Genomic DNA, 27,443 nt, shown 5'->3' on the forward strand with positions numbered 1-27,443 from the left:
ATTGTGAAATTATCCCCAAAAAGGAAAAATGTGCACACCCCAACGCTTGGGCATGGCAACACCAAGCAATTATCTCATTTAATTGTGAATCCACAGCCCCAGAATGAACAAAAGCAGTCATTACTCAGTTACTTTTTCCCCGCGGTGAAAGTTGGGAAATACACAATTATGGAAAACCAATGTTTTTATTACACTTAGTCCATACAACCTAAATGCAATACAAACAAGTTGTTCAGGAAAATATAGAAAAAAATAGCATGATATGAACAGAATGCATGCATATACTGTAATTTGATTACATGAGATGCATGTCACTCAAATGTTATTTATATATACACAGTACACATAAATATAAGTACAAAAGTGTTACAAATGTCTTTTACATGTACACTGCTGTTTTTTTAATTGATATTACAAAATTAGCTCTTAATGCCATTCAAGCTTCACCCACATCACCCACAATGGTCCAATAAAACGGTCTAAAAAGATTCTGAGAAAGTGTGCGGACAACAGTCAAAATCAGGCACATGCTTTCAGATTGTATATATGTATTTTAAACCCCTGATCTCCTTTGTATTGGGCAGACAAACTGAGCTTGTGATGTGCATAGCGAGAGAAAAGCTTCGGGAGAGAAAAAATCTGATGGAGGCCATTTCATACAAATTTGTTTTGGTTGTTCATGGCATTCATTTAGAAGGGATTGGGGGCTCTGTAAAATATGCACCCATGTTTTTTCCCCTCAGAAATTCTTCATTATTTAGTTCATTGGTAATGCTTGCATACATGCTTCTTTTTGAACAATAGACATTTTATTTATTTATTATTTATTGTGCATTTTTATTTATGCATTTATGTATTTATGTATGTATTTATCATATATATATATATATATATATATATATATATATATATATATATATATATATATATATATATATATATATATATATATATATATATATATATATATATATATATATATATATATATATAATCATCATTGTTGTATTCATACATAATTATTATGAATATTGTTTTTGTTGCTATTGTTACTATTATTGTTGTTTCTGTAATACTACTACTACTTCTGTGTAAGCTCTCAGTCGTACTGGAGTGGTCCATCGATGAAAAGGTTTCTTCAGCCATCATCTGTACTTCTTTAAAGGTGTCGGACGTTTCGCTTCTTATCCAAGATGCTTCGTCAGCGAACTAAAGTGACTTCAGAAGAAGTACAGATGATGGCTAAAGAAACCTTTTCATCAATGTATGTATTTAATTGTTTACATATTTATGTATGTATTTATTTATTGTGCAATTTATATATTTATTTCTTACAATGTCATGAAAGCAGGAAACAACCGATTTCAAGACAAATTCAATTTTTGTATGAAATTATGGTGATCACAAAGCCATTGTATCCACATGTATCCTTTTCATGTTTTTTAAAAATTATTAATTATTTTTTTCTATTGCTTGTTCCTCTCCCCATTGTGACGCCACAGTGTGCTGCCTGGACGGGAATTCCAAAAGTTTGGCGTATCGAAGAGAGATACAAGACATGCATAAAAAAACGAAAATACAGACAAAGTAAAGCAGTGGTGTCAAAGTCATTCTTTGCCGCGGGCCACATTGTAGTTATGGTTTCCTCTCGAGGGCCGTTATGAATTTGGGGAAGCCATTAGAATGTTTTATCCCTTCCACATATTACATATAGAGCGTACAACAAATTAATGAATAGCTAGTTTCCAAATCTGAAGTCAAGAATAATGACTGTTATTGTGGTTTATATCCAAAAATATGAAATTTTGGTTAGGATTTTAGCGGGCATCATGGAATTTCACCAGTTTGATTTGCTTTCACGGGCCAAAAAAAAGATGTAGCGGGCCGGATTTGGCCCCCGGGCCTTGACTTTGACACGTGTGAAGTAAAGCATCCTTGAGATTGCACAATTGGCAGCATCCGATTTCATTAGCTTATAGCTCATGGCTAATTACTCTACAAAGCATAATGATCTCTAAAATAGACTAGCGCATAAAATTAGACTAACAAATAAATAAACAGTGCTGCTTGGACAAAGCAGGAGGAAAAAAAATATCACGAACCAAACGATGATCTTAATTCTCAACCCATACTTTTTCATACCGTCCTATTTCGGTTAGCAACTTTACCTCACGACCTCTCAGCACGATACACATGGACAGTCTTTCCCAACCTTTCGTTGAGCCAAGGCACCCAATCACAAAAGAAAAAATGTCACCAAAACACATATGTCACAACATGTACGAAAATAGAAATAATTCCGTTGTCTCAATTGACTGAGTCAGCCATCTAACGGAATATCATACCTAGTCTGCCTCCTTTTTTTCAATCAGTTGTTTAAATAAGCATACATTTCAGCAGCGTCTCTACAAAAGTAAGGCCCTCAACACTCCCTCGTCCCCACACAGTGGCAGGCCGTGCATGCCACTCCTAGGCCTACTTGTGAATCACTCCACAGCTGCAAGTGTGGTGTGATTTACTACACGTCCACTAAAGGATGTCGTTGGCCAGGAAAAAACTTGTGACTTGAAGAAATGTAAGAAATACTGTCATTGAACTGTTTGAATTTTTACTATGAACATGTGGATTCATGATAACCTCATAAAATTGCAATATTATTTGCAATTTTTCCTAGCAAAACCGCTATTAATTCAACACAATATATTTGCTTATGCAGCTCACTAAAGATACAATGTGCTAGCTCTGGCCAATAGGCAGCTAGTGATACTATGATTGGATAGTGACTAGCCAATCATGTGACTAGCCAATCATAATTTGCGAAAACTCTAACGGTGCCAGCGCCTTCGAGCAGGCCTTGGGTTGCCAACTCGAGGTCCGATTGGTTAAAGCAACTGTTTCATCGCTATTGATTTTTATGCTCCAGAGCCCTCAGTGGAGGCGTCCAGGTAGATTTCTGACCCTGGTAACAAATGATAGCTGAAATGTGAATGGTAAAATGGTTAAACATGAAAACACACATCTGGAGACAGCACAACAGGGGAAAAGTAATGAAAGGAAGCTGAAAGACAATGTTGAATTATTTAATAAGAATTCATGGACAAAATATAATTGACATTCATCTGTGATTCAGATATTTTTACGCAGTAGAGAAGGCCTTGCAGGCCCTGACGGTCCACCACTGTCCCCATATATGCTCACGTCAAACACTTTTGCGTGATTCCAATGAACCCAGGCAAGTCTCCTTGACCAGGAATGGCTCAAACACAGGCAGAAAAACAACACCGTACTGGAACTGACCTTAAAGAAAAGTTTCCTCGTAGTTTTCAGAGTCTGCGGCTAATAATCCCACGACATCCGAAAGGTCACCCGCTACCCTGGTCACGCTGTCATAAGAAGGCGGCGAGGACATCAGTGAGCCGTCCGTCGTCTCGAAAAATTCCCCTCCCCCAGGCCCGTAGTGATGGATCAGAGTGGCGATGAGGCCCTCCGTCTCCGGGCCGTTTTGGACATCTCCGATCGACTCGTAGTTGATTTGTCTGTAGAGGTAAGAGGCCTGCTTCATATGCCGGCGCACCAGATGCCTCCTGTAACACCTCTGAATGATGACGGCCGACATCTCCTCCAGCTTGTGCCGCAGCGTGGAGGCGATGGGCTCGTGTGAAACCTTAGATGGGTTGGTCATCATGAACTTCTCCTCCATTTGCTGTTTGAGGGCATCCATCTCACCTGACTCACCAAGAACTCGCTTGGTGAAGGCAAATAAGATGTCCAGGCAGTGGATTCTATCGCCGCTGACCATGGGCAGGTCCATGGAGATGAGTTGGAGCTTATTGGGCTTGGCGATGCGCAGCGGTTCCGACAGCGCGTCGGCAAAACTGCACAGCGCCGAGAACTCGATGAACTGCGTGGCCTCCGAATCGAATTTCTCCCACACCTCGTAAAACATCTCAAAGTCATCTTCGCTCAGCGGATCCGTACTCTCCTCCGTGGCAACGCTGAAGTTCTCCAGAATGATGGCGATGTACATGTTGACCACGATGAGGAACGAGATGATGATGTAGCTGACAAAGAAAGCGATCCCCACCGAGGGGCTGCCGCAGTTCCCACGGGTGTTGGTGCCCGTGTTGACAAAAGCAACGTCGCACTCGTCCGGGGAGCCGGACATGATCGGGCTCAGGAGGTTGTCCCAGCCGGCCGAGGTGCTGATCTGGAAAAGGCAGATCATGCTATTCCCAAAAGTCTCAAAGTTGAACATGTCGTCAATTCCGTCCTGTTTTTTCACATAGGCGAAATTGGCCATGCCGAAGATGGCGTAGATGAACATGACGAGGAAGAGCAGGAGACCGATGTTAAACAGCGCCGGCATGGACATCATTAGGGCAAACAGTAACGTCCTGATTCCTTTGGCTGCACGTATCAGCCGGAGAACCCGTCCGATCCTCGCCAGGCGGATCACTCGGAACAGCGTCGGAGACACAAAATACTTTTCGATGATGTCGGCCAGAACGATCCCTGTAAGGAGACGTCGGGTTACGGAACGCTTCGTTTGGAAGAACTCGATCGCATTCCGGTCCGTGGGGCGACGCATTTCTACTCACCCACGATGGAGAGGATGATCACCACAAAATCAAAGATGTTCCACGCAACCGTGAAGAAATAACAGCGCAGGGCGAAGATCTTGACCAGGCATTCCGCCGTGAAGATCACGATGAAGACCAAATTAATCTTGTTGAGAATAGATTCCATGCGCTCAGACTGCTCGTCCGTCTCCACCATCATCGTGAGCATGTTGACGATGATCAGCATCATGATCATGATGTCAAAGGCTTGCTTGGACACCAGATCGAAGAAGAAGCCTTGGAGGATGTTCTGAGGTTGCCGAAAGAGAAACCGCACGGGTCATTGAACAATAGAACTTCAACGCTGAAAATAAAAAATTATTAATAAATATGATTGAAACTCGCGCAAAGAATGAGAGCTACTTTACCGTAGGTCTCGGTATCGGCTTTTGTGGCTTCTTACTTCCTAATTTCTTCATAGCGTTGTAGTATTTCTTCTGTTCCTCTGTCATAAAAATATCCTGTCCACCTAAGTATAATCACATTTATCTGATATTATTTTTTTAAAGAGGGCAATATTCAAAATACAGTAAAGTCTCGTTATATCGATGTCGGATATATCGATAGTCCCGGTTATATCGATACTATTTCTATGCACGCACGGAGAAAATTACATGCAAACAGGGTCGGATATATCGATAGTCCCGGTTATATCGATATTTTTCAGACTCCCTTGAATATCGATATAACGAGACTTTACTGTATTAAAAGTTTGATACAGTAGAACCTCGACATTACTTTTGTTAAAAAACAGATCAGAAGTGTGTACATTTGTGTACCCGCCTCTGTCCTGCTGAGTACACAACTAGCATAATAACATATTTACATCATATGAGCAATTAAGAAATTGTTATTTTATTTTCTTTAAAAAAAGGTCAAATACCATCTTTTCGAGACCACAAAGCGCACCGCATTATAAGGCGTACCTTTAACTCCTTCACTGCCATTCCCGAATTTATTCGGGAATTGAAAATATGACGTGGAGTGGTATTCCCGAATTTATTTGGGTTTCGGTTTTCCTTGCGGGAGGGGGGGGGGGGGGTGCCGATAAAGTGCTGGTCAGACCTCTGTCAATGTTTTTCCCTCCCAGAAGGGGACAGGCAGCATTTGCATTTTGTACAGCTGCCCCCATTTCAAGCTCAGATAATGCCAGACTCATATAATTTAAGGATTAACTATTTTTTTCTGATGAAATAAGAGAGTCTAAGGTTTCTTACTCTGCATTAAATATTTATGTAGTCCTAAAATTCTGTGGTTTCTGGAATTTGAGTGAAAATGACAAAAACCCTGGCACTAGAGTGGACACATTTTTGCACATGTCTGGCAGCGAATGAATAAATGAATGACATATTTTAAAATCATTTCCATCTATAAGGCACACCATATTATATTTTTTTCCTCATATAAGCCGCACTGGATCATAAAGTGCACGGTCATCTTTTGAAAACAATTGAAGGCTTTTAGGTGCACTTTATAGTGAAAAAAATACTATAAGTGTCAGAGGTTGTACTGACTTTCTTCCCGAAGATTCGCTTTCTCCTTTCCAGCAAGTGTACACGATGCACAATTTCCCAGTCACGATAATACTCATCTTTCTTTTCTGCTGATTGAAATTGTCGATAATCACTCCAATGAAGAGGTTGAGAGTGAAGAAGGAACCAAATATGATGAAGACAACAAAGTAAAGGTACATGTAGAGGTTGATTTCTCGGATGGGTTGCTCCTCTACCTGAACAACAACAAAAATCCTTCATCTCACAGATTGCTTCCTGTTGGCTTTGTGACTTTTCACCCGTCGAAGTTCAGCGACATACTTACACCTCTTGAATCAACAGCTGCATGCATGATTTCCATCCAACCTTTAAACGTTGCCTGTAATGCCACAAAAGGCAACGTTCATGCCACGACATTTTCATACCAAGATCTTACCGAAGACAAGCTGGCTTATAGCTTATGCGGTCATGTGTGTAAGGTTGATCGAAGATTGTAACTTGTCCAAACATTGAAATGTATTACATTATATATTATTATCCAAACGTACACGGCACAACATGCTACGTGGGAAACCTACCACTTGCAGAAGCGAAAGGTAGCCCAATCCCACATTGTCAAAATTGACCTTGACTTTGGTCCAGTAGTACTGAGTGTCATTCATGGCCAAGCAATCCGATTTGTTGTTGACCACGAGGAAACTGTGGATGAAGCCGGTTCTGTTGACGCACTTTCCAAATTTGCCTGCAAACAGGTTGACTCCCATGATGCTGAAGATGAGCCAAAAGATGAGGCACACCAGCAGAACGTTCATGATGGAGGGGATGGCTCCAATCAGAGCGTTCACGACCACCTGGCGAGCGACACAAACAAGTCAGTGTTGTCAAAACAATAAAAGAAAATAACATATATTTTATTATTAGCGATAATAATAATAATAATAATAATAATAATAATATTAACACGTAATAATAATAATAATAATATAATAATAATAGCACGTAATAATAATAATAATAATAATAATAATAATAATAATAATAATAATAACACATTTTATTTATAAGCGTCTATCAAGGACACCTTCCAGTCACAAACACAAGAACAATAAAACCACAGATAAAATTATAAATAGTAAAAGAAGAGATTAATCTAAACTGAGATTCATCTAAATTGCCCATTGGCGATTACGTATTTGTGGGCATGGTGAAGTAGCATCCGCATAAGATTTTAGGGTCGTTGAGTTGTGAAGAGATTCTAAACATTGCTTTCAAAGACAAATAAATTTTCTGATTACTGGAAGGATTCCTGTGGGATACCCACAGCTCCGTCAATGAACCCCTTAAACTTGGAAAGAGGGGAATAACATTCGATACAGTATTTTTTGGGGGCAATGAACTGTCAGATATGCAGAGCGCCGGACCTGAGTCATGAATAAATGAGAAATTCACGCCGGAGCGGTCTTGCTTTTGTTCTCACCCGCATGCCCTCAAATCTGGATAGAGCTCGGAGAGGCCGCAAAGCCCGGAGTGTCCTCAGCGATTTGATTGCAGCAAAGTCTGAATAACCCAGTGAGTTTGCCACCAGGCTTATCAGGGAAACCTATGATAAAAAGAGAAATATATTTGGATTAAGTTTCTTTGAGGCTAGAAATGTGGCGGGGGAAAAAAAACAAATAAATAAACCCATATAATAATATAAAATAAATAAATAATATTGAGGATTCATTTTAGAGTTTCTGTGAGTTTTGGGACATTCCACAGTTAGGAAAGTACACAAGAAAGATTTAGTGAGGTTTTTTGAGAACATTTCGATTTCCACTCTATTCTACAAAACACAGACAAAACAAAATAATGCTCAGCTGTCGAATGTTCCTTGAGTGATTGCGATTAAACGGAAGGATGCCAATGAGAGTGAAGATGACGAAACACAGACAGGTGTGCACACATGCATGCTACGTGTCCCATGCGTGCGCACTCAACTATATATGCATATAACACATATATATCAAATAGAGTGAGTTTTATAAAGAACGTCTAACAACCAAATTTGTGGCCAGTTTCAGTAAATGACTCCTTCAAAACAATTTAGAATTCAAAAGTTCCCGGCGATGTGAATTTCTTTATAAAAGTCTATTTACGGATGTGTTTGTCCAATATATCTAAAGAAGATACATAACAAGGTTCATATTTGTCTGACTCCCCCCAATTTTAGCTGTGCTAAAGTAATATCAAAGGAAAACATTTTATGGGGCAAAAAAGTTGACTTAGCCAATGTACAAATTTAAAAAAAACTATGCCCAATGAACAGAATAGCAGTTTAAAAAACACATTTCTGAACACACAAAAAATGCTGACCAGGATGAATAGGCTGAGGAATTAGATTTGATCTTCTGTAGATAAACCTTAAAGTGTGTGGCATTGAAATTGATTTGATACAAAAGCCAAAGTCCTGAAATGTCGTCAAATGAAAAATTGAAGAGAATCTTGAGTTTTTTTCCATGAGAAAAGCCTTCTTGGGAACAATGGCTTTTGATATCAAAACAAACTCCGAAGCGAGGAAAATAAAACCATTTATGAAGCAGATGCAAGTTTTATTCCTCGAGCTCATACTCACCCGCCGTCCGCTAACTAAAACTTACCCTAACAATAGAGCGGTCTGTAGCGATCTGCGTAACGGTAGGTAAAATCAGACGGAGTCAAGTCTCCAATCAAAGAATCTCGGTCAGAGAAACATTTAAAGCCAAATTGTGCCTTGAGAGCAAAACTTGTAAAACATGAAGAACAAAAGTATGCCACTATGTCAACCAAGGTCATCAAAAATCCCCAAACCATAAAAATCTATCTCGAGCCAACCATCGGGGGGGCCAGAGTTGAATTTCAATCGTATTTCATATTGCGCTTTCTCTGTTCACTTACATCCACAATGAGGAAGTCAAGCCAGCACCAGTAGTTGGTGAAATATTTTTTGAAGCCATAAGCGATCCATTTAAGGAACATCTCCAGCACAAAGATGTAGGAGAACACCTTGTCTGAATACTCCAGAATCACTTTGATGACTTTTCTCTTCTCAATGTAGATATCCTCGAAGGCCTGGAGTCAAGAAATATTGCCAACAGCCACAATGTTAGCATAATATCTCATCTCATCTCATTTTCCGTACCGCTTATTCCTCATTAGGGTCGCGGGGGTTGCTGGAGCCTATCTCAGCTGTCTTCGGGCACGAGGCGGGGGACACCCTGAATTGGTTGCCAGCCAATCGCAGGGCACACAAAGACATACAACAGTCACTCTCACACTCACACCTAGAGACAATTTGGAGTGGTCAATCTGCCTGCCATGCATGTTTTTGGAGTGTGGGAGGAAACCGGAGGACCCGGAGAAAACCCATGCGGGTCCGGGGAGAACATGCAAACTCCACACAGGGAGGCCGGACCTCTGCACTGTGAAGCCGGTGTGCTAACCACTCGACTACCGGGCCGCCCGTTAGCATAATATATTATTAAAAAATAGAGAAATAAAAACATAATAATAATAATAATAATAATAATAATAATAATAATAATAAATATTAATATAATAATAATTACATGTTAAAAAATATGAATGTTATTATTAATAGTAGTATTACAGAAACAACAATAATAGTAACAATGGCAACAAAAACAATAGTAATAATAATATACTAATACAACAACAACAATAATATTAATCATCATCATCATCATCATCATAATAGTAATAATATAAAAAAATGAAAATTGAAAATTGTAAAGAGCAATACATTGGGGAGACTAAACAAATTCTCGAAAAAAAGATTTTCTCAACATCGCAGGGATAATCCTAGTGGGCCTCAATCGGTAGTACATATGCACCTAAAAGCCAGAAACCACTCATTTGACGACAATGAGGTTAAAATCTTCGCGAAAGAAATTACTAGATGGTTTGAAAGGGGAGTAAAATAAGCTATTTTCATAAAACAGCAAAATCCTTCACCAAAACGACATGGTGGTGTGAGGTTCAATTCGGATCGTTCGCACAACAGACTGCTTAGGCAACATAGGCTTATTTATGCTGATAAGATGATAGCAGAGCAAATAGGGCAATCAGGCCAGTCGTCAGTCAGGTCAATAGAAGTAATCAGTGGAGCCGCAGGGAATTGTCCTCTGCTCCCCCCAAACTGAGAGCAGGGACCAATCATAGCAGAGTCCGGCACCGCCACGTCTGGACAGTAGGGATATATATATATATATATATATATATATATATATATATATATATATATATATATATATATATATATATATATATATATATATATATATATATATATATATATATATATATATATATATAGGGTCTAAACTACCAGTAAGGCTTTAGTTCGCTGAAGAAGCATCTTGGATAAGAAGCGAAACGTCCGACACCTTCAAAGAAGTACAGATGACGGCTGAAGAAACCTTTTCATCGATGGACCACTCCTGTATGACTGAGAGCTTACACAGAAGTAGTAGTAGTATGACAGAAACAACAATAATAGTAACAATAGCAACAAAAACAATATTCATAATAATTATGTACAAATACAACAACAATGATTATAATAATAATAATAATAATAATAATAATAATAATAATAATAATAATAATAATAATAATAATAATAATACATTTTATTTCTAAGCGCTTGTCAAAATTCTCAGACACTTTACAGTCACAGGATAGTTTTCCTGTGATCAGCGGCAGCCCAACGCACGAGCATTCACTCCAATATAGGTAAAGAAACAAATTTTGTTGAACAGCAATTGAAAACTGTTCATTTTTATTTATTCCTTATAATTATTATAATTACAGTAAAGTCTCGTTATATCGATATCGGATATATCGATAGTCCCGGTTATATCGATACTATTTCTATGCACGCACGGAGAAAATTACATGCAAACAGTGTCGGATATATCGATAGTCCCGGTTATATCGATGTTTTTTCGGACTCCCTTGAATATCGATATAACGAGACTTTACTGTATAATCATAATTATAATAATTATAATACCTCATCGTGGAACATCCTGGGAAGTAAAACGTCTTGGTGATTTTTTTAATGCATTCGGGGGAATTTGCACGGAGGGGGAAACTGGAGTGATATAAGTTATTATATCACTTCACTTTCCCAATATTTCACTTTATTGGATAAAGTGAAAAAAATAATTATAATTATAATGTTAAATAACAAGTCCTTCAGTGTGAACACATCCATAATTAGATTTTAAGTTAAAAAAATGTTTACACTATTTTGTGATGTGATGGCATTATTAAAATGTGTATTTAGGTTATTAAGTACCCAGTGTGAAGTCCAGAACTCACCGCCGGCCATTGCAGCCCACACAACACTTGTGAGAGAGCACCCGCAAAGAATTTCTCATCCTTCAAAATGTAACTCGTGTTGCCGAAAAACGAAAAAAAAAATGACAACGCTAGGATTCCACTCAACCAAGACATCAAAATGCCATCCGATTACACCTTTGACTTTGCGCATAAGAAACAAAGGAGTCAAGACACCGTACCAGAGCTCCACTGCTGAGCAGGATCATGAAAATGATGAAGGTCTCAAACCAGCTGTGTTCCACGATCTGGTAGCACGTCTTTCTCAGTCTCCACCACGCCTGGCCGAGACCTTGGCTGATATCGATTGTGCAGCACTGGCACTGTTTGACGCACACTGGGTGAAAACGTGAAAGCACGGCAAACAAAGACTGTGAAATACGCTATGATGAAAACAATAAAATAAACCAGTGAAAAGTCACACGGAAAGGCCAAAGAGTTAAATTGGTCACATTGGAAGTTCTCTACAAACTTTCTGGGAAGCATTCCTCCGGCTCCATGCACTCTTCGGCCAGCTCGGATAAATTCTCCAGTTCCTCGCCTGGTTTCCTCAGATCAACCGTGCTTCCTTCTGAAAGGCTTATCTTATCCTGAGAGGTAGGAAGTCTCAACGTTAGCATTTCACAGCTAAACTCCAAATACGAGCCCATAGTGTGACACCATTTGTCCAAGCAAAGCATGATTCTCAAACTGTTTTGCATGAAACACAAAATGCCCTACCAAAAGGTGACAAGTCTTCTGTAATTTCGCCAGAGAATCTCAGAGACCTTTGATGGTGACACTCGTATGAGACTTCAAACCATGGCAAAAAATACATTAGCAGCCGCGGTACTTTCAATCCGCTGTCGGGCATTATACCTCACTCACCTACGTGGCCTTTCAATCTCCTTTATACCTTAATGCTTTTTTGATAAGATTTGATTTTGTTGTTAAGGCAAAGCATATTTAGCATCGTTTGTGGGGGCAGATGTCAGTCTCAATCCGATAAAAAGGTTTAAAGTGGTTATCATGGGTACGATCGGGGGACTCGATTATTGATGGGAAAAGGTCAAAGGTAATCCTCTTTTAGCCAAGCGTTTACCAGGACTGATGGACTTTTTTGTTTTTTTTTCCCTGCTGGAAACACTTCAAATAGCTTAAAGAGTGTATTATTTGTCGGCGATCCCACTTCGAGACAACCCGACCAGCAAAACACACCTGCAGTATTCTGCACCAATGAATAATGCGATCATTTTGAATAAGATGGGAAAACAAATGACTCCTGACTTACTTTGTGGTCTTCATCCTCCGATGACTCTGATAAGTCCTCCTCCTCTATAAATTCCACATCAGATTCTCCGGGTGCGATCGGAACGACAATAGTCAGGTTTGGGTTAGTCATGTAAGTGTCCTCCTCCGTAATGACATATTTTATTCCATAGCGTCCATAAAGTCCGCCGTTGCTTTCCATGTGATTGGCAACAAGCGCGGTGGCTTTACAGTTCTCTTTGGCTCTCTTGCGTCCGCATTTGGAAGTGCGGTTGAAGACGTGGACGATGCTTGTGGCAAGCCAAGAGAAACCAGAGTAGATGCGGGCGATGGCAATCTGGATATTATTCAAATCACCGTCCTCATCCGGAGCGGAGAGGTTGTCAGAGCTGAAAGAGCTAAGCAGCAAGGCCAGGAAGAGATTCAGTACCTGGGGACGCACACAAAATATGCCGGTTGTGTTTGGAAGCCTCGAGGATGAACGACATTAACTTTTTAGCCCGCTTAATTCTGAAATGTGATTAGAAACTATCTTATTGCTCACTGTGCGCTCTCCTTTGTGCGCATGTGAGTGTGTTACTTTGCCCCGCCATTTTCACAATAACTGCAAACTCCGACATTGCACAGAAAAAAAGTGTTTAGGTACAATCAGGATATTCAATAGCAAAATTCTGTGACACGTTTTGTAGAATGCAGCTTCCTGTCGCTGCACAAGGCAGGAGCATAGCAGTTTATTAGTAATGAATGATCTTTGACTTTATCGTCACTTAAAGGACAACCGACACCTCCAGACAAGTTGCGTCCGTAATTTGTAAAATCACTTCAAATGACTTCAAATGACTTCTACTGAGCGTTCTACTGAGCGTACACAGATTACACCGCATATAGCTATATTTTACGTTTTAAGACTCGCGCTGAATATTCATGAAGTCTTGTTTTCGAGTTGATGACGATGCCGGAGTGACATCACGGAGGGAACGCCCCTGACCGAGAAAGCGACACACAATGCATTTTGGGTACTTTGTTTCGTCTGAAAACACTGTGTTGATCGCGAAATTAGAAGGAAAACTACATAAATAACGTGATGTGTTCAAGCCTTGTTCACTGAACAAGGCTTGCTGTTATGGGGTAAGAGGGATAGGCTCCAGTTGACTTGGAGCAAAAGACACACCACTTCCTGGACTGGGTGCCAGTCAGTTACAGGGCACAAGGGGGGGGGGGCGGCAGAGGGTGGGTGTATTCAGTTTTAGAAATTGCGATTGAAAGCTGTTACAAATCGGGTTCTCTTTTGGATTCTACGTTTCGATTCATTCATTCGTTGATTCATTCATTCATTCATTCAGTTGCAAAGGATTTCTGAGCCCATCCCAGCTGCCCTTGGTCAGTAGGTGGGGGGCACCCTGAAACATTAGCCAGCCAATCAGAGGGCACACAGAAACGTACAAGCGTTCGCACTCACATTAACACAGAGGGACAATTTGGAGTATTCAATCAGCTTGCTATGCATGTTTTTTGGAGTGAGGGAGGAAACCAGAGGACCCGGAGATCTTCGTTTCCTGTCACATTTAAAAAAAAACAACCCTGAAACAAGTGATCGGTCCTCTGCTTCTCAAGTCAACTGGGACAGGCTCCCGATACGCTAGCAGGCGAAACACTAGAACGTGGCGAAGGAAGGTCTTCCGAAAACGTCCAAGACAATATACTCACCACTAAGTTCCCAATGACCATGACCAGCATGAAAACCAGGATGCAGAGAGGTTGCCCAGCTACTTCCATACAATCCCACATGGTTTCAATCCACTCACCACACAGCACCCTGAACACAATCAGGAAGGAGTGAAAGAAGTCCTTCATGTGCCAGCGAGGAAGCTGACAGTCATGAGAGATCCTGCACACACAGTCCTGGTAGTTCTTGCCAAACAGCTGCATGCCAACTACAGCGAAGATGAAGACGATGATAGCCAACACCAGCGTCAGGTTTCCCAAAGCGCCCACTGAGTTGCCAATGATTTTTATGAGAGTATTGAGGGTGGGCCAAGACTTTGCCAGTTTGAAGACACGTAACTGATGGCGAGAACAAGGTGGAGTGAAACGTAACATGAGAACAACCCATTGACCTTAACCGACGGACGTTGTGGTACTCGAAGAAACAATTACCAGTCTGAATGAGCGGAGAACAGATAGTCCTTCCACATTGGAAAGTCCCAGCTCCATCAGACTGAGGCAAACAATAATGCCATCAAAAATGTTCCAGCCTTGTTGGAAATAGTAATATGGGTCCAGGGCGATCAGCTTCAGGACCATCTCTGCAGTGAAGATGCCGGTAAACACCTAAAGGCACAGAGGAGGAAAATATTGATTTTCAGCGCGACCCGGTTGAGGATTTGCGGTCTGGATATTGCATTGTTTCCAGACAGGCGCTTTGCTACAACAGCTTGAGTGAAGGTACGATACCCGTCCGCCCTCACCAAATTTCCCACGGAGAGCATTGTGTTGAACTCTTCGGTCATGGGGTAGTGTTCCAGGGCCATGAAGAGGGTGTTCAACACAATACAGATGGTGATACCAAGGTCAAGGAAAGGATCCATGACCATCAGCTTCACCCACTCCTTCAGTTTTAGCCACCAGTTGCAGCAGTCCCATATCAGGTATGTCTTGGCAAAGGTGTACCAACAGGGGTTGCATTTTTGTCTGGATTCCTCCAGTTCTGCAAAGACAGACCCACATCTTTTTCTTTTGTCAGGATACCAAGGCCCACGTTGGAGCTTTAATTTTTTTTAGCCCTGGAGAAAATGCTTTCTCAAAACTAACCATCCATGGCATCACTGAAAAAGCTAACAGAGCTCAGTCCTCTCTTTCTGTGCACGGGAGGACGCTCCGTTGCTGTGGGGGACGGGTGAAGGAATGGCCTTTGGATAATAGACCCATCATCTGTGGGCTTCTGCGGAACAGATACTGACGGTAAAAAAAGCTAATCTTTTTTGATACCGCCAATGAAGAAACACAAGACGCTCACTGTGTCCTCCCTGATCCTCTCCATGCTGTAAGCGGGGAGAGAACTGAGGGCGTGCGGCCCCGCCGCGGTGAGTCCATTTTGCTCTAATGAAACGTTGAGCCGTCCGTTGACGGGGAGACTTGGGGTGAAGACTTGGGAGCAGTGACTCCTGACACTGCCCGTTCTCCTCTTCCAATGCGTTGCGATTGAACTGGCTCGGCTTCGGAAAGCATCACCGTGGACGCTGTACTCGTCATCGCCAAAGTCAGCCTCGGAGTTATTGCGCATCCGAAATGAGCTGAGTATGCTGTTCTGGCTTCCTCTTCTGGTGCTGAGTGGGTGAGAGGAGAGCGTCGCCAGCAAGGGGTGGGCTGGCATGGGTGACAAAGGAGGCTACGCACACAAAGAGACGTTTGTTGTCATTAGGAACGAGCATAATAATCCATTTTTCATTGTCTGGAATTTGGTGAAGTACCTGTGGCTCATCTAGCGGGTCAAGTTTTTCTTCAGCTTCCACCGCAGTTTCTTCTGATAACGTCCTGTGAGATCGTCTTCGCTTAGTGCTGCACCGCCTCAAACTTCCTATCTTTGTACGGTACGGAGACAACTCAGCCAATAAGATGGAGTCTGTCTCCTGCGCTTGCCTTTTCGCTGCCAGCTTCGCACAGAGAACAACAACATTAAAATTGCAACGGCGCGTAAATACTCTCGCACCCTTTGTCCGGGGACGTACTCGCTGCTCCCGACGGAGATGCTCCATCGCCATTTGAAACTCCCTCTCCTTCTGCCAGGCCTCAGCAATTGTCGCCTGATTCTGCTCCTCATAGGCCATGGCGACAACAGCTAGGATCAAATTTACCAAGTAGAAAGAGCCCAGGAAGATAACCAGCACAAAGAACACCATGTAGGTCTTTCCAGCTGAGCGCAGCGTCTTGGAGATGGAAAAACATAAACAATTTAGAAGCAAAGGATCGGGTCACACAATGAATTGAATTAATTTGGCTAATTAGATGAAAAGGTTTCTTCAGCCGTCATCTGTACTGAAGAAACCTTTTCATCGATGGACCACTCCTTTACGACTGAGAGCTTACACAGACGTTTGGCTAATTAGAGAACAAGGATGAATTGAAAAGTGAGACTGAACCTGGTGAAATAGTTTTTCCCAATAGTCTTGTGTCATGAGACGGAAAAGTGCCAGAAAAGCCCAGCCGAAAGTATCAAAGCTGGTGTAGCCATAATTTGGATTTCTTCCAACCTTCAGGCAGTCAAATCCTTCCGGACACTTCCTGCAACGGCAAATGTACATGATGACTTTTTGACAGTCTGGATCAGCGGCGTGACGGCACAATTAAGTCAAACGAATCTGGCACAGAGCGAACCGAGGTGGCGTGTGTACCTCCAGCATCAACAATTAGCCTTGTGGCCTTTTACTCGGCAGCGCGGCGAAGCGGGTGACTCAATAAGTCAATATCACTACTATCACCACCATTATTTCTACTGAGAAGGGCACTTGAAATTCATCCCGCTCTGCCGTACTAAAACGCACCGCAGCAAAAAGGGATTATATGCCAAGCCAGATGGACGCCAAACAGAGGTTCAAACGTTTCGCCTCTGTTTCTGATCTTCATTGTCAGCGCGGGTGGCATTACGGCAAATATTTAGATCTGGCAGCTGAGGCCTGTCATGTCAATCTGAGTGCAGAATAATTTCATAATGACTGGCAAACAGCTGGGCATAGAGTGCTGCTGCGAGAACAGCTGGACCGCTCACTGACGACCAGCCGGCCGGCCGGGCGGGCGGGTGGGGATCCTCACTAATATGCAGGCGGTAAGGACAGAAGAGCCTTCATCCTCATTATTATCGTCGCTGCATTCATAGTACCTTTGCTTCAATGGTCAACACGTGAAGCACAAACGAGCTGACTTGTTCGATCGAATGGGGAAAATTCCACCCGCCACTTACACTCCCCCCCTACTCAAAGAAATGTTTCATACGGAAGCAGGCGTGGCACAAGCTGAACAGTGAGTATATACTGGTATCACGACCTGGATCAAACAGAAAAAACTTTGCCTAATCAGACATAATCAGAGAAGTATTCATGGTGGTGGAGTTGGCTCTGCTTTTTTGGTCACTGATTGATTTTTGGTCTGGGGAAATAAATTACTAAATATTTCCGCGTACTCCCTGGAAAATTTAGATGGAAAGTTTTCACACACACACCATCTATCTATCTATGAAATGTATATTTTTGTCATGCACACTTGGGTCTTGTGGTGTCTCTGCTGCAGGCTTGGCTGCGTGTGCTTGTGTCATCATACCCTATCCAAAGCTTTAATTTGGAAATCTACTCAGGGATTACTTGTTGGAATACACTCAAAAGATTAAGCATCCTCTATGTTTTATGTCCTCCATCCTGACCTGCTTAATATCTTGTCTCCGCAGCCAGCCTTAGGAAGTTCCATCAAAACCGACAATAGCTGATGGGCGTGATGGTCAATTAAATATTTTAGCTGGAGGGGGAAAAATCTAACCAAGAACCCCCCTCACAAAAAAAGATACATTTTCTACTTTTTTAGGCGGATTTATTTTCATTTTTTTGCACTCCAGAAAAAAGGCTGTGTAAATAAAGATGGATTTGCTACTTTTTTGGGCTTGTTTAGATTTTTTTGTACTCCAGAAAATAGGGTATCAAAAAAGATGCATTTACTGTATTACTTTTTGGGGCTTGTTTAGATTTTTTTGTACTGCAGAAAAAATGTGTAATGTATTGTAAAAAAAAAAATTATTGCTTTTTAGGGTTTGTTGAAATTTTTTTGTAGTCCAAATTTTTTTTTAAAAAAGGTGCATTTATTACCTTTTTGGGCTTGTTTGGATTTTGTTTTTGTGGTCCAGAAAAAAGGCATGAAAAAGATGGATTTGCTACTATTTTGAGCTTGTTTAGATTTTTTGTACTGTACTCCAGAAAAAAAGGATGTCCAAAAAATATGTATTGACTATTTTTTTGGGTCAAAACTTGAACCACATTGAAAAAAACAGCATCAAATAAATAACTTGCATGCGTAGAATGAGACACAAATGGGGGTTGTATGCAAAGCAAAATGAAAGTACGTAAAATCTAAACAAAACACACCAAAACACTAAACAACAGCGGCACAGTGTTAACGTGTAGGTAAACTAGTGGTGAGCATTTGGAACGGGTCTGATCTTACTGACCTAAAATGATGTTGTTTCCCCTTTAATGCCCTTAAGCATATCTGCTTTTCCCTCTGAAATGAACACAAGTCACCGAGTCAGATTTGACTTCTTAGGGGATTAAGTCCCTGTGCTTTTTTGGAGGTTAGGTGAGTGTGGGGCCGGGGGGATTAAAAACAACAACATTCAAGCCTGACTGATCCCCAAGGAAACGCGGAAATAAGCTCAGACGCCATCGTGCCTTCAATAGTCGATCAAAAACGCTCTGCTATCGATCATCCATATTGGCTCTCAATGAGTTCTGAATGCTCAACCAGTTCCTTATGTGGGTTGTCGAACATCCGATACAGTTCTACGAATATTGGAGATATTCAAGTTGACCAACCATGAAGTGAGGGCAAAAAAGTAGCCTCCGAAATAAAAATTGGTCCTTTCTCCGATCGCAAACGATATGATTTCTGTCACAGAAGGCATTTGCTCAATAGGGGAATTCAGATTGCCGCAGATGGGTATTTAGTTCATGATAACCCCTGAACTGGGTCTGGCGTGGGTCGAAGTCATCCTGTTGTGCTTGTTTCAAAAGCATTTGCAGATTTATAGGATTATTCCGTATGTAGGCTGAGTAGCAATATTCGGATTTCCTCTGACAGACTCCGTGTGACACCAAATGACAAAGTCCTTTGCCGCGAGCGAGATCTTTGTACATTTGGACCGATGGTTATTAATTGCGTCCTTGTACTTTTCTTATGCATCTCTTTGATTTGATCAAATCGATTGCTTGAGTGTCTGCGATGAGGTCTGACATCATCGTGACAGAGTATCAATCAATCTGGTGGTCCGGTCCACTCTGGTTCAACCTCATCACAATGTGGAGCATTTGAGATGATGAAATCTCCTAAGATCTCGTCCCGCCCCCAACGCACCCCACACCCCCTCCCTCCAGCTGGCAACTGCATGCCTCTTAGTGCAGGGTGCCAGTGGCACCAGAGTGATAATCCACGCCGCATGCCGTCTTGTCCGCCGCCTTTCTCACGCTACAACACAACCCTCGCAACCCACCCTGCCCCCACCCACAGCCCCCTCTCCTCTATACATTATGTCACGGACTAAAGTATAACGCCACATGCTCTCGTCTTTGTTTCTCTTTGTGGCGGTTCTGTAAAGATATTTGCTTCGACCCCGGGGCCCGTAAAAATGACACACATGTGATCAAAAGCCGCTAGATGTTTTTGATTATTATATAACGTAGACATGTCCAAGGTCTGGCCCGGGGGCCAAATGCGGCCCGTGGTCAATTTTCATCATGTGTGTGGCCCGCATGTTGAATTAATACATTGGGCAGTTGCACTGTTACCTGTGTGTGCTAAGTGCTGCCATGTACAGGCTAAATTAGGAACAGCAAATTACTAAATGAGTAATTGACTGAAGGAGCCCCCCAGTTTTCTCAAATGGAGATTTTCTAATTAAAACAATTTTAAAATGAATACAATCAACAAAAGAACAATTCTGTTCAACTGTTGCAAAAAAGTTAGTGTAAAAAAAAGTAGTTAAGTGAATATTCAATTTAAATGTTCAATGCCAATTCAATTCTGAACTATCTGCCATTTGTGTTGTGTCACGTTATTTGTTATTTAGATATTTTGTTGTTGTTTTGACTTCAAGATGGCGCCGCAAGAGTGGCTGCCCTTACAGAAGATCCTGTTTTTTGTTTCTCTACTTCTTCCTTTCGTTTCCTCTTACTGTCATCACTTTGCTGCTGTGAAATGTCAATGTCTCCACTGTTAGACTATTAAAGGCTAATTCAATCCAATCCAATCCAATCCAATATGCATGATTTAAATGAACCAAAACACGTTCTTAAAATAGCTTAAATTAAAATAAAAAAGCAAATATGATAAACATAATGGCTCACTGAAATGTATTTAAATTACTATACACAGTTGACCCCCCCCCCCCACACACACACATTTTCAACACACCAAATCTAGCCCCCTTTGCAAGAAGTTTGGATACCCCTGATACAACTGCATCCGGATGAGTTACAAGTCGTAACTTACCCCGCGTCGCTGCCATATCCGCATATTAGTGCATCCTTTGCACCTTCAACTTTGTAAAAATTATCTAAAAATGGAAACAAGAAGAGGATTCTCATTAATTTCATATTCTATACTGCCGTGTGTCCCCACATTTGGACTGACCTTCACTGGTTAGAAAATCTTCAGTGGAGCTCCAGGTTCTGTTGTTGCAGGTGAAGGACATATTGGGACTATAGGAGGAGTCAATGCAGTGTGCGAGGCTGCGAATGCACTTTTGTCGCAAAAGCCCCATGAAGAGCTGCAGGCCAATCAGTGCAAACACACTGAGGCAAAAGACGGTCAGGATCATCACATCTGCTAGCTTCTTCACAGACTGGATCAGAGCTCCTACAATGGTCTTCAGACCTGCGAAGGGGGGAGCGGATTGGACATGAGAGGAGTTGGCGCACATCTGATTTTGTTCCTTGATTGGGACAAATGTGCTTTACCGGGTATCACTGAGATGGTTTTCAAGGCTCGGAGCACTCTGAAGGTTCTAAGTGCTGAGACATTTCCAAGGTCTATAAATTCCGTCACATATCTAGAATTGGATGAAAAGAGCGGAGAGATAGATTCAGAGGATCTTGGTTGTTTCAAGTTCAGGAATGGCTCAAAATGATGACTTTATTTGCAATGTGATAGACTAACACAGAATCGTAAAAATGATTTTTGTTGATACTTACGCCATTACAATGACGCTGAAGTCCAACCAGTTCCACGGGTCCCTCAAAAAGGTGAAAGGAACGATGCAGAATCCTCGCGCGAATATTTTTATTGCTGACTCGAAAGTGTAAATGGCAGTAAAAGTGTATCTGCAAAAGCAATGAAGAGGAATCAAAAGGCAGTTTGCTTCGTGACGTTCATGAACTAAATACAGTGAGACCTCAACTTACAAACACCTTATCTTACAAACTTTTCATCTTACAAACATCAAATTTATGAAAATTAAACCTTATAACAAGCACTATTTTCATAATACACACCCACCACGGCTGGCGGAGTGATCTTCGGCGGCAGCACACGACTGAACAGCACCAGAGGTTAAGTTACCAACAGTCCTTATGGAAGGTGACTCTCTTTCCATAAGCCATCAACGACCATCAAAAAGGTAAATAAAACTTTATTTTACAGCACAGTTTATTTCTTTAATTACAGTCCTCATGTAATGCGCCTCTCTTTCCAAACAGCAATTCCCTTTGACCTTCGACCTCCAACGCCATTCCATCAAGCCATAAATGACCATCACAAATGTAAATAAAGTGACTTTATGATACAATGCAGTGTATTTCTTTCATTACAACACAATAGCACATTTATTATACGTAGAATAGGGTATGTTGTGTGTAGTTTTGAGGCTTATTTAGGGAACGGATTATTCCCATTTTAATGATTTCCTATGAGAATTTCTTTTGAGATACACACTTTTCGCTTTACACACTCTGTCTGGGAACCAATTAAGTTCGTAAGTTGAGGTCTCACTGTAGTATGAAATATCACACACTACGTCACGCTGTTTACATTTGATGACCTAAAATGTATCGCCCGGGATTACCCCCCTGTTTCTTAGCAACATTACGGAATGACATTTTGGACACAAACAAGATTCACGAGTAAACAGGCGAGTAAAAATTGTACTTTTAGTCCAAAAATAGAACGTAGAAATCCGCAGGGACTTACTCCAGGTGCTTGGTCCACGGTGCTGGGTCAGACATGGCCATGAAAAAACAGTTTGTCAGAATGGTGAACATGATGAACAGGCTGAACAATGTGGAAAAGATAGTAAAGGAAAAGTTTACAATAGGAATTTACACGTGCGAATTCAGGACAACACAAACGATATAGAGACTGAGTGAAACGGTGTCATCGCATAATCCTATAGGAAATCCATCTATCCATTAGAACAAAAACAAACAAACAAACAAACAAACAAACAAACAAACAAACAAACCAGGATGTGTGCCAATGGCATTAAGACAATATTGTAAATGCAGCTTAGAGGAAGTAAATTACATTTGGTTTCAAAACAAAGGGATTGATATAATTTTTCCTTGCGAGTTAAAATAAAGTTTCAAAAAAAATCTCCAGACTGAATGGTGACGCCATATATTTTGAAGACATTCTCAAAATGTTTTTGGAATTCGATTTTGGGGAATATGCTGCAAAAAATAAGGGGGGGGGGGAGACGATTCCTCGGCGCAAAGTTCTCTTTTCGGACCGATGAATAATAGGCAATGGTCATGATCCAAAAATCTTTTTGGATATCAAGGATTAAAAGAGGGATCTCTGTGAGGATTTAGTTTTTGATGCCGCAGGGGGCTATTACAAAGCTGTATCAAAAATGGAACTTTGGGGAAAAGCTGACATTCACAGAACAGTTGGAATTATCAGGAGCTGGCTTATTTACAACAATAAAAAGGATATTTGGCTCCTTGACATTTTATTATTTAGATTTTTTTTTTGTGAAGCGTGTTATCGGCATCAAATTACTTTTGTGCGTTTGCCACTTTTATTACGACAGCAAAAGTATTGTATCAACGAAGCTAATTTCAATATCAAATTGCCGCCCCTAATTACTTTTATTTGATCATCATTGCAATTCAGTATAAATGCTTAACAATGAATTCAAGTGCAGCACAGCGAGACACATTTTCAAAAGGATATGAATGGACCAAAATTTTGATGGCTATCGCTCTGATGATGTGGAATGGGGTGAATATGTAAAGGGCGGACGTGGCGCTGAATCTGAAGATAGCCTTCCCTTTGTTAAGTACGATAAAAGTCTGGGGAGGAAGAAAAGACACAATCATTATTGATTTGACAATCAGAATCACAATCAGAAAGCCTTTAGGAGTCCCACAATGGGTAAATTAGCAATGACAATGAGATGAAGTAAAAAGTAAGACACACAGTAGATCTTATGGTTGTATTTTGAAGTATGAAAAAAATATATTAACAAAATAAACAAATTGAGGAGTTCAGTCTACTGTCGGTTTAAACGTCCACGCAAACCACAATAGCGTCCAAGTGAGCATCATACAGCAATTAAAAGCAATACCATTGGAGATAATGGAGGTAACTCTTAAGCAAAACAACCTGAAACCTTTCCCTCGGCAGATGTGGCATTTACTTAAATATTTTGTTATCAGTGGATAATCCATAAGCAGCCCATTAATGGCTCCGATTTGCCATCAAAGCAAGTGAAAAAAAAGTTAGCACGGCGACGTCGCAGTGCAGGGGTCGTGAGTTCGAATCCCCCTGCGGCCTCCCTGTGTGGAGTTTGCATGTTCTCCTGGGCCGCGTGGGTTTTCTTCGGTTTCCTCCCACATTACAAAAACATGCATGGCTGGCTGATTGAACACTCAAAAATTTCTCGGTGTGACTGTGAGGAGCGGATGGTCCAAACTTGAGATGTGTCTCTAACCCAAGATGACCACTAAATTGCAAATTGTAAAACTTGTGGTCGCAATCCGTTCAGGCTGCACCCCGCCTACTGCCCGAAGCCAGTCGGGATTGGCTCCGCCACACCAGCAACCAACAAATAGTTTGAGCCCACTACGAATCAGGTTCAAGTAAGGACAGAATTTGCACGCAGGGTACTCACCCTCTTGTTCTTGAAATAAAAGGGGTCGATGTCTTCCAGCGGCACCCCGACAAGTTCCGTAGGGATGTCACCAAAGATACGCGGCAGTTGCTTGCCTGCCTCCAGGTCGAGCCTGGGTTTGGATGAGTCCAGGTTTTTATGGGCCTCCTTGCAAACCTTGGTATTCTTGGCCTGCTCATCTGCGATCCGCCGCTCCAAGGCAGCCAAGGATTCACGAGTAAACAGCCGTAAGCCATCAGGACCCGTTGGTAACAGCATGGCTGCCATCTTTTCATCCTGATTCTTCTGTACTAGAAGTGACTTACAGCTAGAATTTGGCAGAAGAAAAAAAAGCAAAATGCATCCATGCCACAATAGCATAAGTGTGTTTTTTAGAACATTTACAAGCACTTAGTGAACCATCGAGGGGGAAAAGGAACTAGCAGGTGGCTCAGAGGGGAAACCAAAAGGAGACACACCATGGGCTCAGAGTGAACACTTCCCCTGATCGATTAACATTATGATTCACCACCTCGGCAATTGAAATCCATGTATTTCTATCCCAGCACCATGAACACCCTCAGTGTGATGCATTCTACAAAAGAAACGTTGGCTGGATTTCGAGTCCGGCTGCCTTAACACATGTTGCCTAAACACAGGCTTAAAATTACTTCCCAGCATCTTTCAAGAGGCCATCTGTAGTCTACTTTCAATTCCCTACTTCTGTGTGAACAAAGTTTTTGTTTGTGAAACGTTTATTTACATCCACTGCATGAATGAAATAAAAAGAGCACAGCGTAGCAAACACCAATTCACTCTACAGTGCACACGTCCGCTTCATGCCATCATATTCATGAGAATAACTGAACAAGCTAAGATGCACAAACAACATTGAAATTGATGATCCAGCGCACACATCTTTTTGAACAATGTTGAAGAACTACTTTCTGACCTACCAAATGATGACCCATTTCAACAAATCATTTCAACATCTCTGTAGTACATATATGCTTACAGAGTTAGAACAAGTTGTATATAAAATTACACAATATACAGTACATGATCACCCTTGAACAGTAATAAACTAATTATATGAACATGATGTTGTTTAAGCATACTTGAAAATATGCATGTGTTCTTGTACTTTTACCACAATTTGAAATACGTTTTTGCTTGAATATCATCAATACGCAAATGCAGATGAGAGAGGGGGGGGGGGTTGCGTGTTAATGTCTACTTTTTGGAATAAAATAACAGTCTGTATTGATAAATATGACTGTATATGAATCAGTCAAGCATTTTATTGTAAATTGAAAAAATCCTGTGATTGTAAAGAGTCCTTGAGAGTTTTGAAAGGCGCTTAGAAATTAAATGTATTATTATTGTTAATTTATTTTTTATGCAGTCAAAATGAAAGTTGACATAGGAAACAAAGCGGCATTTTACTTACCAATGAAACTCTGAGATTTAAAGCATTATTTCCAGAGTCAAGTTGGAGCGTTTTCAGAAGAAGTAGCATCCAAACCCTTCGTGAAAAATCCATGACTTCTTTTTTTTAGGGCTTATTCCGCTTGATGCGGACCAAAAACTCCAGAAAGCAGGACAGAGGAGTGCGTGTGCAATCCACAGTTTGGCCGTCGAAAGTAACTTCTAGACTGCCAGTGCACTAATCACCTTATGATGGGCATATTGAAACCGGCCACATGCGTAATGCCCATGTTGTCATGTTCCCTTCCATTTGGCTTCTACTTCCACAGTAGTCATCACATAAGTTTGTTTCTCCACACAATGTGGGGAGGATGCGCTGCAATATGATGCCCTTGGGCGTAGGAGACAAGGGGGGTTGATGCTGCTGGGACACAGAAGATTACTGCATCTATAGGCAGGGTCACCGTGAAGTCAAGTGATTAGGCAACGATTCCAGGTAAATATAAAATGTGACAGTAGGGCTCGGATTCACATTACGACATAACAAATATCATTTGGTGATGGAGAAAACCCGACCAAAACCTACTAACCTTACGTGCATGAATACAGTAGTTATTTTGAGTGGCGCTGCAGTACTGCGTCCTCTAGTGGACAACATAATAGTTGCACAACGAAGAATCAAAATCACTCAAAGACCCCGGCGAAAATGTTGATATTTTAAACTAATTATGAAATAAATAATAAACAAAACACGGCGCTTTGTTTTAAACATTTGTTTAAAAAAATGTGTTACACTGGTAAACGAAAGAAATTTTTCACATGGAATAAATAACCCAACAGATGTTGAGAAGCTTTAACTTAAAGGATAACCGACGTCTTCGGACAAGTTGTGTCCATAATTTGTAAAATGTCTTCAAATGACTTCTACTAAGCGTATTTTACAAAGATTCCACCGCAAATAGCTATATTTTACGTTTTAAGACTCGCGCTGAATATTCCGGAAGTCTTGTTTTTGAGTTGGTGACGAGTCTGTACATTACGTCACTGAAGGAACGCCCCTGACCGAAAAAAGGGCACATTGTAGCAGTCCTTCCATCACGTCAATACATTTTGCTGTACTTTGGTTTGAAAACGTTGTGTAGGACCACAAAGAAGCAGAAGAGGGCGACAAAGCTCCATATAAGGAATTAATCAGCCTGTGGAAACAGGCTGATTCATTTCTTACACGGAGATCTGCCGCCATCTTCTGCATTTTCTGTGACACCACACGTCAGTCTTGAGCCATTAAAACGACCCAGAAAACGTTCTTTAATCGATTGCAAACATGTATGCTTTCCTCTGCAGAACTATTTGAATCATATTCATAACTGGATATGTAACAAGAAAGCATATTCTCCGAATCTGAAGCCATTGTTTTGATTCTCCAGCAAT

At 41.2% G+C, this 27,443-nt stretch overlaps 1 protein-coding gene across 1 annotated transcript; it reads right to left on the reverse strand.

The window, feature by feature from the left end:
- Nucleotides 1-1,506: 1,506 nt before the first annotated feature.
- On the reverse strand, nt 1,507-26,279 carry LOC148891604 (sodium channel protein type 3 subunit alpha-like). Its single transcript, XM_089009213.1, has 27 exons — nt 26,035-26,279; nt 24,606-24,890; nt 23,664-23,784; nt 22,682-22,769; nt 21,688-21,816; nt 21,454-21,545; nt 21,128-21,370; nt 20,987-21,050; nt 16,882-17,023; nt 16,471-16,668; nt 16,213-16,395; nt 15,759-16,130; nt 15,554-15,683; nt 15,211-15,449; nt 14,900-15,073; nt 14,450-14,806; nt 12,765-13,172; nt 11,967-12,084; nt 11,677-11,831; nt 9,029-9,202; nt 7,590-7,712; nt 6,691-6,963; nt 6,438-6,491; nt 6,211-6,348; nt 4,988-5,092; nt 4,599-4,869; nt 1,507-4,512 (listed from the first exon to the last, which is right to left on the reverse strand). Exons 1-27 carry the CDS (start codon nt 26,125-26,127, stop codon nt 3,299-3,301), a joined length of 5,943 nt encoding a protein of 1,980 aa, XP_088865339.1. The 5' UTR covers nt 26,128-26,279; the 3' UTR covers nt 1,507-3,298.
- Between the last annotated feature and the right edge of the window lie 1,164 nt (nt 26,280-27,443).

This window comes from Hippocampus bargibanti, linkage group LG11 (assembly GCF_051943395.1).
Source record: "Hippocampus bargibanti isolate YZ-2025 linkage group LG11, ASM5194339v1, whole genome shotgun sequence".
Taxonomy (NCBI): domain Eukaryota; kingdom Metazoa; phylum Chordata; class Actinopteri; order Syngnathiformes; family Syngnathidae; genus Hippocampus; species Hippocampus bargibanti.

Bases quoted from the DNA above. Each gene is read 5' to 3' on its own strand.
- LOC148891604 (XM_089009213.1), bottom strand. From the start codon at position 26,127: ATGGATTTTTCACGAAGGGTTTGGATGCTACTTCTTCTGAAAACGCTC. The intron at 16,396-16,470 runs GTACGTCCCCGG...CTCTGTGCGAAG, and splicing joins ATCTCCGTCGGGAGCAGCGA to CTGGCAGCGAAAAGGCAAGC. The intron at 6,492-6,690 runs GTAGGTTTCCCA...GTGGCATTACAG, and splicing joins ACCTTTCGCTTCTGCAAGTG to GCAACGTTTAAAGGTTGGAT.